This window comes from Epargyreus clarus, unplaced genomic scaffold, assembly GCF_041222505.1.
Source record: "Epargyreus clarus isolate Ecla_fem2 unplaced genomic scaffold, WU_Ecla_fem_2.2 ptg000034l, whole genome shotgun sequence".
NCBI lineage: Eukaryota > Metazoa > Arthropoda > Insecta > Lepidoptera > Hesperiidae > Epargyreus > Epargyreus clarus.
This window is the reverse complement of record NW_027332239.1, coordinates 15,293,890-15,311,106: the sequence shown is the minus strand read 5'-3', so window position 1 is coordinate 15,311,106 and position 17,217 is coordinate 15,293,890. Positions and strand designations below refer to the sequence as shown.

At 39.8% G+C, this 17,217-nt stretch overlaps 1 protein-coding gene across 2 annotated transcripts in view; it reads right to left on the bottom strand.

The window, feature by feature from the left end:
• Nucleotides 1-215: 215 nt before the first annotated feature.
• mgl (low-density lipoprotein receptor-related protein megalin) overlaps nt 216-17,217 on the bottom strand; it is a 224,568-nt gene continuing 207,566 nt past the window's right edge. For both annotated transcript variants that reach the window (XM_073091679.1, XM_073091681.1), the window contains 9 exons: nt 10,784-16,723; nt 10,541-10,699; nt 8,471-8,697; nt 7,801-8,026; nt 4,906-5,747; nt 4,194-4,355; nt 3,216-3,465; nt 2,365-2,564; nt 216-1,902 (listed from right to left, as the gene is read on the bottom strand). In XM_073091679.1, the coding sequence (XP_072947780.1) occupies nt 1,739-1,902; nt 2,365-2,564; nt 3,216-3,465; nt 4,194-4,355; nt 4,906-5,747; nt 7,801-8,026; nt 8,471-8,697; nt 10,541-10,699; nt 10,784-16,723 (8,170 nt within the window). In that variant the 3' untranslated portion in view covers nt 216-1,738. The remainder of the gene's footprint in view (nt 1,903-2,364; nt 2,565-3,215; nt 3,466-4,193; nt 4,356-4,905; nt 5,748-7,800; nt 8,027-8,470; nt 8,698-10,540; nt 10,700-10,783; nt 16,724-17,217) is intronic.

The window sequence follows — 17,217 nt, the reverse complement described above, 5'->3', positions numbered from 1 at the left end:
GCTTTCATTACAAAACCTTGAATCTAATGCTTCATCAATTTTATTTCTGTATCTGTAGATAACCTGAATTTTGTAGTCAAAAATGGATTGTTAAATTCATAAATCCAGACTGCGTTATTTCGTAGACTATAGCGATGAAATTATTTCCACTACAATAATTGCCAATAATTTTGCAGAGGAATAGGAAATGGAAAGGTAATAATAAACACGTTGAACATATTTCATATTTAATTTATTTTTACACAATATTTCGACTAAAGTCAGACGACAACTAATAACTATAATAATCCCAATACAAAAATATTTCATCTCCTTATTTTTTTATATTGACAGATTTATACTTTTTACATTATATGTATAGATATATTCAAATTTATAAAGTGTGTCTTGTGGTCATATATATTATAAAAATGATTGTGATGTTTCACTTATACTCACAGAGGATTCCATGTCTATCATATAGTACATTTATTTATTTATAGTATAAACAATACAGATAAAATTTCGACTATTAAAATGTACATCACAAGTCTGAACGCACATATTTACAATATTCATAAAGGTCTTTATTTAACAAACAAAATTGACATCGATATTAATTATTTTAACATTAAACAACAGAAACATTATCTCACATGTTTATGGCAAATTGTCAATGATTCCACAAAAAATCTTAAATTTCCACAGTTTAATAGACAATTATAAAACACAACATAGCTATATTTTACATAGTCTTAAAACAAAATAAATAAATTATTCTCTAAACAGTATGTCTCTTATTGTCAAATGAATCTAAACCCTACGCGGGCGCCGCACAACAATTCCTACGTTACTTATTTATGTACTAACTCATTACTTCTAATTCAACATATTTTATACACGATTTAGGAATGTACCGGTTTGGAGTCCGTAAACGGTATTCAAAATACAAAGTCTTTTAAGACCCGACATTTTGCCTATAATAATTATCTGGGAATGTACACGAGAGGCTAGTTTTAAAAATTGCCTCCAAATATACAGTTATCTAGTCGTATATCACGCGATGATATGATTTTATTAATTTCCGTAAAACAGTGTATCGATCTCAGAAGGACGAAAAGAAAATACTGACGCATAAGTACAGCCTGGTGGCAATAGTGAAATTCGTGATGTACAGTCAACTTATATAGTGAAGATCTATAAAAATAACAAGAATATAGAAAAAAATCAGTAACAAAAGTTAGATAAAAGATTTATAATGTACAGTTGGATAGAAAATCATTAAAATATCCAAATATAAACAATAGGTAACAAATTAGTTGGACGTTAGCGAGAGGATAGTCTTAGAAATAGGCGAGCCCATTGCGTTACACGTTCGGTGGAATTAGGAATACATGATGTTTTTTTTAAATAATTTCAACCCCATAAAATAATCTAACACTTTATAAGCAGGTCAAACACTTCGAACTTAACAATTGATTTACTTATTAACAACGAGATAATTTAGAAATTCCGTAATCGTAACTTAAACCATGAAGTCGCATCACTACCACAAATTCCATCAAACACGTAAACACTAAAGCCCGCTCCACAGACTCACGAGAATCTCGCGAGAACGCGAGGAAAACCCGTTTCGTATAGGCTCCACATTCACGTTTCTCGTGCTCTTCTCGCGTGATTCTCGCGAGGATGTGGAGCGGGCCTAATAACGTCTCGGGGCTGGTCGAGTGGAGTCGCCGGGCGGGGCCGGCGGCGCGCGCTAGCAGGAGCGGTCCTCGCGCACGAGGCCGGCGGTGTCGCGGCCGGTGTCGGGCGCGGGGTCCAGCGCGCGGCGCCGCGCCGGCCGCGTCTCGCTCGACGACGGCGAGATCACCGCCGACTCCGTCTTGTCCTTCACCTCCTCCGGCACCTCGTATATGCCCGCTGTGAACGCAACTTACGATGTACTCGTGGATGATAGTGGATATCGGTACAGTTACCCAATTGAGATTGTTCATTTTATAACTCTACGCTACGATTGCATGAACTTTGGAATTTTGACACCATTCTAATGCGATAACGTGACCATTTACGTAGCAGATAGACAGAGTCTTGTGCCAAGTTATGAAATAAGTTTTACGTGATGATAAAAGATGGCAGCGCATGTTAAGACGAATTCTCAAGAATCAGCGAATATCTCAAATAGAAGAACTAAAGGAACAATAACAAAAATTACTAGGTCAAATTTAATTGTAAATCCATATTTTTTTCTGCAAAACGGAACACAGCAGTTCCTAGCACTGCTGTTATTAGGCAGAAATAGGTGAGGCGGTGGTGCCGCCGGAGTCGAACCACAGAGGTTTCTACCACCTTCAATAAGACTAATTATGAATAATGTATACTAACGTAACGGCGGCTCGGGCTGCCCCTCGGCGGCGGCGCGCGTGACGGCCTCGTACATGGGGTTGCTGAAGTCGCGGCCCTTGCGCGGCTCCTCCAGCGTGTAGGCGTCGGCCGCGCCCACGCCGCCGAACTCCACGTTGGAGCCGGGCCGGAACGACACGCTCTGCGATGACGCTAGGCTGCCCAGACCGCCGCCCTTGCCGCTAAACAGGGAATAAATTAAGAATGTTAAGTAAAATATGTATGAAAATATATTTTTAATAATCATGTTGCGTAATAGTAAAATTTAAAAAAAATGGTGTTTTTGAAATTATTTAAATGAAAAGTCTGTGTAATTATTCTAATACTCAAAAATGATTTGTTTATTCAATTGTTTTGAATTTAAATGTTTCTATTATCTATTATTTTAAAATTGATTAGTAGGATGCGAATATATGGAGCATTTCCGTATCCATCGCCAAACTGTACTATTCCGTACATAATGCAAAAATGCTCTTGTGATTTATTTTATTCATAATATTGAGATACGTAGAATGTAAGTAAATTATTAGGGTGTCATTCTATCAGAGATGTGCGAGGTAGCTGTACTATAGTATCGTGACAAGAGTAACTTACATTATTTGGATGACTTTCTTATAACTGACGTGTGAAGTAGCTAGCTATGACCCCAGCCATAACACACATGTCAAATCCACGAGTAAGATTACTTACTGGATTTTGATTGTATTAAAAACAGGTTTTAAATAGAATAAAACAGTAATCTTATTGATAGATTTGACACAATATCCATAACTCGCACATATCTGGTGGAATACCTTTCAACTTAGGGGTGTGGTTCCGAGAGCGGTACTCACAACGGCCTCTTCCGGATGATGAACCAGGCGGCGGGCGCGGCGAGCGCGAGCAGCACGGCGAGCAGCGCGGGCACGAGCACGGCGGCGGGCGCGGCGGCGCGGCCGGCGGCGGCGGGCGCGGCCGCGGCGCACAGCGGCCCGCCGCGCCCCGCGCCGCACGCGCACGACAGCTCGCCCGCCTCGTCCTCCACGCAGCGACCGCCGTTCTCGCAGCGGCAGATGCGCGGTAAAGGTCGGGTCGGTTCCACGGCTACGATTGTAGTATTTTTTTTTTAATTTCTCGGATTCATAAGTTTTAGAAAAAATAAATATTGGAATAGAAAAAATAAATGGTATCGATTGCGAGTGAACTTTTTATAATACCAAAAATTTCGTTAATCAAACATGAAAAATATACTATTATAAATGGTCTCAATTATTGTAACTTTTGGCAATTTAGTTCTATATTTTTTATATTTATTTATTGGTGTTAAAAATTTAAAACATGTCATGCAAATAAAATTCATTATTATATTTACAAAAATAAATATTTTTTATATAGATTTCAATAGCAGTGCAACTTTCTGGTTTACTATGTTAAGAAAAGCACATTTAATTGAAACATTTTAATCTAGTCCTCAGGAGAAGCGACGCATCTGTGACCGGTCTCAGGTTGGAATATAATCATATCTGGGATTGATTACAGTTATTCATGTGCAGCATTACCCATTTACCATTAGGTGGACTGTATGTTCTTTTATTTTATTATGAAATAAAATACATATTTAAGTATATTAAGTATTCCAATTTGATCCGTCGTAGAAGCAACGAATTTGTAACGAAGCAACGAGTGTGTAAGAGTCTTATTTTCTGGAATTGATAGCAAGGGTCCATGGGCGACAGTGATTACCTATCAAGTGGATATATACGCTTGTTATTTTAATAAAAATAACTTAATATTGATTTTGAGGTATAAATCGTAAAGCGCGGCATAGTTACCGGCGTCGCAGGCGCGGTCCTGCGCGCGCTTGGGCGGCGTGAGCAGGTCGGGGCAGGCGCAGCGCCGGCCGCCCGGCACGCCCAGGCACAGGTGCGAGCACGCGCCGCGCCCGCACGCCGCGCGCCCCGCGCCCGACACGTTGTAGCGCGACGGGTGCCACACTACACACACACACACAATTAGTTAATGACGTCATAAAGCAATTCATTGTAAGTAGGCAATTAATAACGTTTTAAATATCATCGAGATAATATACTTGAATAAATCAATAAATAGTTAGAGACCTGCTATACAACGAGGAAATACTATCAGCGATTTATATACTTATACTTGAATTTTATATTTGTATGTCACTATTATTTTTTAAATGAGAACGTTAAAACTCAAAATATGAGAATTAAACTTTCCTATGGAACAAGATATAGTCAAATTGAAATCGCTAATAACAATAAGACTAATAATGTATTAACAGACTTTGTACCCACAAAAAGTAAAGATTTCTATGTGAGTTCGTTGTGCAGCATTTGTTTTAATTTTAAATTATTTATCTTTATTTATCTTCATATACAGCGTTAACTTAATAATGTGATTGAATATCATCATCATATCAATAAAATAAAAAAAAACAAAGCACTATATTTTACAGTGATGTAAATACAATATAAAATCTTTTAATTTCCATATTATACTTATTACATAAAAATTACTCACCTTTCACAGCGGATGGATTGACTAGATCCTTCGATATAACGAATGGCACTCCTCTTCCGAACTTGTCCTGTTTGATCAGCTCGCCGGTGTCGCGCGTCACCCAGTACAGTGATGACTCAAACACGTCCAAGGATAGCGGATGCTTCAGCAGATCGCCCTTCAGGATCACCTTCCTGTTAGAGCCGTCGTGACGCATCATCTCGATCGTGTTCAACTTCGTATCCGCCCAGTAGATGGAGTGGTCCATCGCGTGGTCGATAGCTAATCCCGTCGGATGTCGCACGTTCTCGGTGATGATTGGCCTTCGCTTGGAACCGTCCATCCAAGCCGTTTCGATCTTTGGTGCGGAACCTGCGTCGGCCCAAAACATTTTGCCCATCTGTGGGTCCAGTACCAGTGAAGTCGGGCTTTCGATTCCAGCAGAAACAAGCGCTCGCCGGTATCTACCGTCCGTTCTCGCTACCATGACGCGACCTCTCGGTTTCGATCCCGTTCTGTCAACTTCGGTCCAGTACAAGTTATCGCCGAAATAGTCAACAGCAATTGCCGTTGGCTTAGCATTTCCTTTCATATTTAAATCTTGAGCGTATCCGCTCTTGACCTGTCCGTCCATGGCGTTGATCATGTACGATCGCTTGATAGTCTTGTCGTAGCTATCAGCCCAGAAGATCATCTCCTGCTTGGGGTCGTAGTCCATAGCCTCGATTCTCTTCTCCGATGTGATCATATCGAACTCCTCGTTCTTTTCTTGTGCAAATGCGTGTATCTCTGGGCCGTTAGCGAACATTAGTACTACATCACCTTCCAGAGCTTTGCAAACGCCTGATAAGTTGTCAGCCAATCTGCAATATAAATATAGCAAAATATATTATTGGTCTATTTTAAGGACCATGAAATAAACAGTCAACATATAACAATCAGTACAATTTAAAATTATTACCAAGTTTTGCTAAAACTTCTAAAATTTAAGCTATAAATCAAAACGACCATTGAATGTGTTTCGTCGAATAAGCAAACGATTACTATAGTCCGATTCATAATTAGGTGTCCAAAATGTAAACAAAGGTGTTGACTCAGAAAATACTTTTCAAATTAAGTTTCTTATTTTTGACGATATTAAAGTAATACAACGATAATAAAATAATAATCTAAATAAATTAAGATAAATTCACATTTTTTAATATTTATATTACCTCAATTATACCTTTCCTTACCTTATATACCTCAATACAAAAACAAGGTGACACAATCTGGATCCAAAACATTTATTGTGCCGCCTTTTTTAAGTTTCGTAGCTGATGTTATTTATTTTTGTGTTCGTGATCGAACTCGAATGTTCTCTCGTTTTCATAGCGCGTTTGTTAAATTATGTATAATTATTAAGGTTTTTGTTATTTGTTGAGAATGTTAATGTTTTTTTCTTGTTAATTTGTTAAAGCTTACAATACCTGTAATCGTATTTTGACAGTGACATTTATTTGTTTACCTACTTACATTTTGGACACCTAATTATGAATCGGACTATAGCATAGATATATTATACTAATAGATTGGCAATCCGAAAGAGTCAGAGCATAGAATACGTGTGTGTTAGAGCGAGATAGATAGGCGAGACCATTCACGGATAGGCTATCAGCCTGTATCAGCCTAACGTTTGTTATCGTAAAAATAAATCGCGCTTATTTTTAAAGATTTCTAATCAAAAACAGTTAAAACAGTGCTTAGTAAAAGTGTTTGGCCATGGTTACGTGTGCTATACCTGGATGTAACTCATCCAAGAAACAAAACCTACAAAAATACTCATTTCACATGTAAGTACTACATTAATTGTTTAGCTGTTTAAATGCAATATTTTACACTTATTACGAAAGTGTTATATACCAAAAGATAGGCAAAATCTTCAAATTTTATCACATAAACACTAGAAATGCACAGAATACAAATAAAAAAAATAATTAATACGTGAATAGTTGCTATTCCCAATTTTTTGGTGTTGCGTATTGACAATATCGATAAAAAATTATAGATATTTCTAATTCTTAAGTACATAGTTTAAATAGGTTGCATGCAACTTATATAAAATCTTATCCGACCTCACTTTTTATTATTGTTGGATTTTTATTTTTTGGGTGATTATATTTATGTAAATTTTATTTTTATTTAAGTTATATCATACTATCTATACATATATATATATATATATATATATATATATATATATATATATATAGATAGTATAGATAGTATGATAGTAGTATAGATAGTATGATATAACTTAAATAAAAATAAAATTTAACATTATAAAAGGAGTAAAGTTTGTAATTTTGTTTGTTTGTAAGGGCTAGTACTGAACCGATCATGAAAATTCTACACTATTCAGGAGTGCTAAGCTTGCGACATTTCTTTAACAAATTAATAATCTTTAGAGGAAAATAAAAAAAAAACTTATGAGTAACGTTCATAGTTTTTTAACCTCCTTACACCTGCCAAAAGATATGGAAACTTCATAAACTGCATCAATTTATTATATAGGTAGCAAGTAACTACTACAATTTGTTTCATAGCTACATATCTGCGCGCATTGATTTTTTTCTTTATTTTATTTATTGGCGGTCTTCACCAGTGTAATTAATCTTTAGCGATTGTATCCTCTTTAAGTCACTGAGTGAACAAACTAATAAACAAATTTGTCTTGATATCTTTAATTAATCGATATCGATACATTATTAGTAGTAACACTAGCGATGCACACTTTGGCATTTCACACACATAAATAATCAGTTTTTAGTCTCGCTTGATGTTTCATATTGCCAATCTACCCTACGTCAGTAGGATAATATATCTATGGACTATAGTATATTTTGAACAATATCTATTGTAATGCGTGTTCCGTACCTGAATCCGTCGCGGCAGCTGCAGCTGAAGCTGCCGTTGAGGTTGGTGCAGAGCTGCGAGCAGTGGTGCGTGCCGGCCGCGCACTCGTCCACGTCCACGCACTTCTTGCTGTCGGCCGGCGAGATGATCCAGCCCTGGAAGCACGTGCAGATGTACCCGCCCGCGCCGCCGCCCGCGCCCGTGGCGCCCGCTAGCGTCAGGTTCGTGCAGAAGTGCTCGCACCCACCTGCAATTAATCGCATTCGTCATGTAATTGTTATTGTATCGTCTCATTGGTATCGTTTTTATTAGAGAGTAGGTAGTGGTTTTATTTGATGATCTAGGGTTTTAATTTTGTTTGTAAATAGTCAACAATTTAATGTTCATGTAGATTCTTGTCTTGCTTCTTTATCATTACTTTTTGAAGCGCTGTGAGTTACATAGGAAACAGTACAATTTGAATTTAATTTGATACAAATTTGCATATACAAATTAAACTTATTACTGCTTTGTTGAAATCGTAATCCATTTTGTAGAGTGTACTATTGAAAATTTGTTCCCCTATCCAATTCAAGTTGACGTCCTCGAAGTGAACACCTCAAACCGCGTACGTCGCCGGCTGCGTCGGGCGGCTTCTTCCAAACAAACGTCGTCAAACAAATACTACGATCGGTTCAAAGCAGTCCCCTACCCTTGTCGTGGGGCTCGCAGGTCTTGGCGTGGTGGCAGCCGCGTTCATCGGACGCGTCGCCGCAGTCGTCGGCGAGGTCGCAGAGCTTGGCGCGCGGCACGCAGCGGCGCGAGGCGCACTGGAACTGCGCGAGCGGGTCGCACGGGCGCGCGCGCGCCGCGCACAGCGTCATGTTGTTCTCGTCCGAGCCGTCGCCGCAGTTGTCCACGCCGTCGCACACCTGGTACCTGCGCACGACCGGTTACACTTCAATATCAATATTTTACAGAATATTGCATATTATTTAAGTAATATGAAATAATACATAATATGAAAACGTATTACTTAAGTAATATGTAATTCAAGTAAATGTGAGGCAATTTTTTTTGGAGTTTACTCCTTAAGAAACGATTTGAGTTATAAGGCCCGGTACGAAAATTTTATGAGGAGTAAAATCAAGTGTAACACGAAAAGTTGAGGCGTAACGGTAACCAAAATATGAATCAAGAGTGCTTTTATTAATTTAAAATACAGTAAGTTCAAATCACATATGAAAGTAATTATTACAATAAAAATAATTAGCAATATATAAAACATTAAAACGTCATTAACTAATTTGTTTACATTTTTGCATAAATTAAGTTATAGGTTTGATCATTTATAAACACTGTGAAAAATATGAACATTGGCGCCATAATATGATTAACAATCTTTTATGAACGTTTTTAAAAAAGAGTAACATATAAAATCAGTAAGTAATTGAATAAGATATAATATTAGCAAAATAAGTTTTTAACATAAAGAGGCTTTTGTAAGTTACTGATATATTAATTTAACTTATAAAAATGGATGCATTATTGATCAGCACCATCTATCAACGATAAACGGGCAAAATCAAAACAGTATTATTTAATATTTATTACAGAATTATTGCTAATGAATTATCTTCAAAATAAGTTATATAAAATTAGCAATACGTTTTAAATGAATTCTAGAATTATAAAACATTCAGAAACAATCCAAATTACATATAATAACAATAACATGTTTATTGAGTCTCATATAAATTGCATCCGTAAATTGCAACAAGGATATTTTATAGATGGCAAAGAAATTATAATTATTAAGTTTTAAGTTATAAAACGTTTAACATTGTTTTAAATATAAATAATTATATTATATTAAAATTTACTTTAATATAAACAATTAATTAGTTACCATTATAATATTTGGAACCAAAATACATAGATTGATAAACTTGCAAACTTACAATTTATAAAACTTGCCACTAGATGGCGCTATTATACCCATGCGCCCATATATACATCTATATACAACGTACATAAACAGCAACCTAACCATCAAGTTTTAATGTTTTGATTTTAAAGTTTTCTTGTACTTCTATGCATTGATACGTGTATTTTTATGTACTATTAAACAAACATCAAGTGATTAAAGTTGAAAAAATATTTGAAAATATGCAAGAAATTGATTTAGATGATAATGAAGAAGAATCCAAAAAACACATGGATGCGGTTAATTGGCAAGCTTATCGTTTACATTTATGAATAATATACATTTTAAATACGAACAGCTAGATCTTTTATTTAGTGTTTTTATTATTATTATTTTTAATCAATTGATTAAATATATTTTATATTTATATAATATTTTGTAATACTTATATTAAATTATTACGACCCATTTCTATTTTTGAAGTAATATAAATAATATAGATATATGTTTGTTTCTCTTATCATTTTAGCAGATGCGTTCATTTACCCTTTTTTTCTATTCGATATATATCATAATTATCGTTCGTAAGGAGTAAACTCCAATCGTGCGTCGTAGCTGACACACACACACTTTTTTTCCTTATTAAAATTAAAGTGGCAACATTTTAGTCCACCGAAACTGGGCAGTGCCATATAAATCCAATTAATGGTACTATTACTAAGCATAATAGTGCGGAAATTAAAATTTTGTTACGTAGGACTCCACCACTTTCGTTTTGCGAGCTTGACAAGGCCCATATTCTGTATAAAGAATACATCGCATATAAGATCTGTCTTGTATGTATCTAACATTTACCTGGGCACGCAACGATGATTGTCACAATGGAACCTTCGCAATGTATCACAGTTGAAGTTCGTGCAAATGGAACTGGCTTCATCTGATCCATCTCCGCAGTCATCCGTGCCATCACATAGGTCCGATTGTGATACACATAAGTTATTTGCGCACTGGAATCTGTAGAGAAAATCGTAATATTACTAACTAATCCTACATACGAAAACAAAAAAAATACAGAAAGTAATTTGGCAGAATATTTACCTGCTCTCCGGACAGTATCTGCCTCCAGGGAACCGCGGCGGGCATCCGATTTCATCGGACAAGTCCCTACAGTCCCTGTCACCATCACATCTGAAGTAAGCCGCAATACAGTGTCCAGATTTGCACTGGAATGTTCCATTCTTGCACTTGAATCCACCGCATTCCATCTCGTCCGTGTTGTCACCACAGTCGTCCTCGTGGTCGCATCTCCATCTCGACGAGATACATTTGCCATTTCCGCACTTGAATTCAGATTCAGAACATTCTCTGTACTTATGCTGACAAACTGCTTCTGTTTCATCACTTCCATCGCCGCAGTCATCGGTAAAGTCGCAAAGCCATTGTTTCGGTATGCAACGCTTGTTCTCGCAAGTGAAATCTGTTTCGCTATTACATGAGGGACAATTTTCTGGAAGTTCATCGGATCCGTCTCTGCAGTCATCTTTACCATCGCAGAACAGCCATTTCGGTATGCAACGGTAGTTAGATTGGCCAGGGCAACGTCTCCACCCAGTCGTACAATTCTTTTGTCGGCACATGTAAGCTGGCTCGTCCGAGTCGTCGCCGCAATCGTTGTCGAAATCACACATCCAGAGTTTAGGAATGCAGCGGCCATTCTTGCACGAGAACTCCGTATCGGGGTTACACGGTCTGTTGTGGCACATCGCTGGGTCTTCGTCGCTATTGTCCTTGCAGTCGGTGTCGCCGTCGCACTTCCAACTGTCAAGGATACATCTGCCGCTCGCTTTACATTTGAATTCTAACGCTGGACACTCGTGCGCGCATTGTGCTTCATCGCTTCCATCGCCGCAGTCGTCGTTGCCGTCGCAAATAGTGGCAGCAGGTGTGCAGTTAGTGTTCTTACATTGGAAAGATCCTGCTCTACAATGTCTAACTGGGCAATCTTCGGGTTCATCGGAACCGTCCATGCAGTCTTTCTCGCCGTCGCATTTCCAGAACCATGGAATACATTTTTCATCGCGACCGTTACATCTGTGTTGCCCGTCGGTACAATTTGCAATACATGTCTTCATATCTCGAGCTAAGTAGAACTGGTTCGGACAGGCACATTTGTAGGTCGTTGCACCTTCTTCGCCGTAGCCGTCGATATTTAAGTAACTAGATTCGTGAGGCGGAGCGAGGAGACAAAGATGGGAACATCCACCGTTGTTAGTGCCACATGGGTTAGGATATGGTAGTTGTCTTAGAGGATGCACCACATGGATGTCATATGGACGATGAGTTGTATTTCTAAGTGTCGTTAAGTTTTCTCCAGAGTGTTTATTTGCTTTGCTTATGGCTTTAAGGTTCCAATCGGTCCAATACATTTCGTCATCGAACAAACTTAGCGCAAATACGTGAGGAACTTTACTACCTGACAAAACCACATGCCTGTGTCTACCTTCCAAATCAGCAGAACCAATGTAATCTAAATGAGCGTCAGCCCAGTAAATTCTATCAGTGAAGTAGTCAATTGTTAAGGCATTCGGCCAAGCGATATCATCTTCCCAGTTCAAAATAGCTGTAAAGTTGGAACCGTCCATACCCATTTTACCAATGTAAGCTTGAAGGTGCCATGAAGTGTAGTACAAATATCCAGTTCCGGGATGTACAACGATAGCTCTAGGATCAGCAATACCCGTTTTCAAAGTTTTTCGTCTAGTTCCGTCCAGTTCTGACACGTCCAAGTTCTTCGAATGTCTGTCTAGCCAATAAAGTTTTCTTCCAATCCAGTCAACCGCGATACCTTCCAATCCATGAGAATCATGCCGTATAACTACTTCTTTGTTTGGATTTGGATCACTGTAATCTGATCTATAGATAGTCTTTGCAGAAACATCGGCGAAGTACATTTTGTTTTCTTTAACATCAAAATCAATAGCGACTACATTCATAAGGTCTTGGTGTACCAAATTGTAAAGGGAAGCGTCAGTCGACATATTTCTAACGTAATACTTGTTGGTAAAGATGACCCACGCTGTAATATTATCTTTTCGTTTACATGTATGCTCATCGGGTTCTCTTTCGTAGTACTGGTCGTTACATTTACAATAGTAAGATCCGGGGGTGTTCGAACAGTATTGTGAACAAACTCCAGGTGTTTCAATGCACTCGTCTATGTCTGCACAGGCTTTGCCATCGGAGAGAAGTTTGTATCCTTGGTTGCAATCGCAATAATAACCAGTCAATGTATCGATACATTTGTGACCGCATTGGTTTATCTCTAACTTGGCACATTCATCGACATTACAGTGCGCGGGTTCGTCGGAGTCATCAGAACAATCGGACACCTTATTACAAACCAGTCTGTTGTCGATGCACTGATCATTGTTACATTTGAACTGACCGGCGGGACATGTCTTGTTTTGTTTAGCACAGTCGACCTCATCAGAGTGGTCGCCACAATCGTCTTCGCCGTCACACCTAAAGTGGTTACGTATGCACTTGAAATTCTGGCATTTAAACTCTTGATCCGTACACTGTTTATACTGAGTGTTACAATGTTTGCCCTCGTCGGAACCATCTCCACAATCGTTGTCATGGTCGCACACCCAGCCCACGTTTATACATCTACCGTTGTTACATTGGAATTGGTCGTCGGAACAGGGCGTCGGCGTCGAGCAGTGATGAATGGTGGAATTTTCATCGGCGCCATCAATACAGTCGGGGTCGCCGTCACAGAGCCACTTCTTGGGGATACACTGAGCTCTTCCCCAGAATTTATTTTCCTGGCAGGTATACTCGGTCTCTGCGTCACATTTCCTTTCGTTACACTGGTGCCTGTCGTCCTCATCACTGTTGTCGAGACAGTCGTTATCTCCATCACATATGTATATCCTCGGTATGCAGTTTCCATTATCGCAGGTAAACAAGTCGCCGAAGCAAGTTCTTCCTTCCGACCGACAATATTCTGGTGGTTCGTCAGCACCGTCCCCACAGTCGTCGTCTCCGTCGCAGTACCAGGTGGCGGGGATGCAGCGGTGGTTCGGGCAGCGGAAGCTGTTCTGTGGGCAGGTTCGCTGCGCGCAGTGTAGTGGGTCTTCGTCGGAATTGTCCCCGCAGTCGTTGTCCCCATCGCACAGCCAGTACGGCTCGACGCAAATATTAGTTTTCTCGCACTTGAGGTGGTTAGCAGGGCATGTGGTATTTCGTGGACAACGTTCGTGGGTCTCGTCTGACGTGATGTTGTCCTTGCAGTCGTTTATACCGTTGCAGACTTGAGACATCGCGATACAACGGGAGTTGAGACATGTGAATTCTCCCTTATCGCACGGAGCGTACACGCAACCTTCCTCGTCCGAACCGTCCTTGCAGTCGTTCTCGTGATCGCATTTCCAAGACTTGAATATGCATCTGCCGTTATTGCAACGGAATTCGTTTGGCGAACAAGAGTGGTAAGCGCAGTAGTTCTTGTCTTCGTCAGAGTTATCACCGCAATCGTCGTCACCGTCGCATGACCACATCCGACTGATACATTTACCGTTCGCGCAGAAGAATTTGCTCGGGTCGCAGGTGATATTTTTGGCGACACACATCCGTCCTTCGTTGACCAATTTTGTGTTGTCATCGCATTTACATTCTACAGAGTTGTTCGGCGCGGGATGGCAGCTTTGAGCGCAACCTCCATTGCTGATGTTGCAAGAATTCTTCTGACACTTCTGTCTACTGGTACTGTAAACATGAATATCCCTGGGAGAGTCTTCTAGCCTCTTAACCATTTCGACCATATTAGCACCTGTGTGTTTCTCGGCACGATAGACCCCTCGAAGTTGCAAGTCCGTCCAATAAATATAGTCTCCAAATACTGTGATAGCGAATGGATAGATTGTCGCAGATATTAATACCTCTCGGTCTGATCCATCCAATTTAGAACGTTCAATCTTCTCACGGACGGCGTCAGTCCAGTACAGCATGTTCTCGTCGAAATCAATAGTGAGACCACTAGGTTGGGATAGATCTTTGTCAATGATAGCTTTCTTTAGTGAGCCTGCCATTGTAGTTCTATATATTTTACCGGATGTTCCGAAGCGACCCCAGTCGGTATAATATAATGTTCCATTACAAGGATCCACCACAATAGCCCTGGGGCGTTCCACTCTCGCAATCATGACCATTTCAGTTCCATCCAGGTTCATTGCATAAATAGAATTATTGGAGCTGTCCGTCCAGTAGATTTTCCTCTGCGTCCAGTCGTACGAAATACCTTCTGGATTAATGTTTTTGCTAATAATATTTTGAATATTGGCAGCATCCGGGTTATTGGCCGACATCCAAGCTATTCTAGCCCACGGGCGTATTTGCGTGAAGAATAATTTGTTGTCGGCATAATCAAATTCGACACCAACAACGTTCGTTAAATTGCCAATGGGTTTGAACGGAACACCTGTGGACTTGGGATCCAAATTAACAGCGCGGATTTCGGTTCTGGTTGTGAACACAAGATATTCATCTACAACATCACACTTCTTGGGGTTACTAGCGGATATTTGGCCCGTGGCGCACTCGCACCTGTGCGTGTACCCTTTATTAGCATCGGGAGGATAGCTGAAGCAGAGTTGGTCGCAGCCACCGTTACCGAGCTTCCTGCACGGATTGTTTTCATCAGTCGGTTGGTTATTCACATCGAATATAACGATATCTCGTAACTTTGGTAGATTTGTACGCATCTTTTCTGGCATAGACATGTTACCAGGTAATTTTGAAGCCTTGTATATCGTCTGCAGATTCCTATCTACCCAATATACACTGCCGGTATGTATAGCAATACCCATCGGGTTCGGAAGGTTTGATCTAATGAGCTGTCTGTTTCCACCATTGTATGAGATTTTTTGAATCTGATCGAGTTTAGAGTCCACCCAGTAAACGTCATGAGTTAACATATCTATTGTCAAGTCTCGTGGGTTAGATATCCCTGAACTTACGAGAGTCTGCCAATTGCTACCGTCCAGGTAAGCCTTTCCGATACGAGGATACTGACCATAATCTATCCAGTAGAGCAGTCTTTTCAGCGGATTAACAGCTAGTTCTCTGGGTGCATCCATGGTAGTCTTAACGAGCACCTTTCTGTTGGAACCGTCGAGCCAACTCATCTCGACATAATTTTCGTGCGGGAAGACGTTCGTGAAGTACAAATTGCCCGCGACCCAGTCGACGGCCAGCCCTCGGATTCCGTTACTGCCGATGCCATCTTTAATCACATGTTCAAGTTCAGTGCCGTTTGGCCTGACGCGGAATATTCCGTTCCACTGTCCCCTATTGAACTCCACCCAGTATATGTAGTTATCGGCGAAATGAACGTCAACGTGCAAGATGTGGTGGCCCAGCCCCGTCACGGGGACCATGGCCTCGGCGCTCGTTTCTAAACTGTATCCGCGAATGAGGTCCAGCTGCGAGACCACGGCGAAGGTCTTGTAGGGCACGCAGTTGACCTCGTTCTCCTTCCGGTAGCCCACGGAGCACGCGCACACGCGCGACCCGCCCTCACTCGGGATGCAAATCTGCTCACACCCGCCATTGTTCTGGGAACACGGGTGGTGCATCATCTTCCTCTTTTGGAATATTGTCAACGATTTCAAGTCACTCTCGTTATCCAGGATGACCTTGATGTTGTCCCCGTTCGGTAAATCGGCCTTGATAATTTTCTCGTGCCGCGGATCTAGGACGTAGAGCCTTGAATCCAAGACGGCGATAACCTTGGGATAGGAGATGGCATTTTGTTCCGTAAGAATGGTTCTCCTGTCGTTTCCTTCGGTGTTCATGCTGCTGATCGTGGGAGGATACTGCGTACTGAAGTAGATGATCTTCTTGTCGATATCGATCGCAACAGACTCTGGTCTCTCGATATTGTCGACCAATATGACTGGATACGATCCGTCCATATTCACCTTGCCTATCTTAGCGGGTACCCCGAATCCGCCTTCGTCAGCCCAGTATATTTTTCTGAAAGCAAAAACAAAAAAACATTATAGTCTCATTCATAATTAATTGTTCAAAATGTAAACAAAGAAACGTCAATGTCAAAATACGATTGCAGGTATTGTAAATCTTAAGAAATTAACAAGGAACAAAAACTTTAACACACTCGACAAAAAACAAAAACTTTAACAGCTACACACAGTTTAACAATGCGCTGTGAAAACAAAAAAAAAAAACATTCGAATTCGACCACTATCACGAAAATAAATAACATTCGCTACGAAACTTAAAAATGGCCGCAAAAATGTTTTGGATGTCGATTGTGTTACCATTATTACATTTCAGTTTTCTAACATAAACCTTGTTTTTTTATTATTATTTTTATACTGCGTGGAACGAAATTGAGGTATTATAAGTACATATTACTAAATGTGAATTAATTTTAATTTATTTAGATTTTTTATTTTATTAACGTTGTATTACTTTACAATCGTCAAAAACTAGAAACTACCATTTGA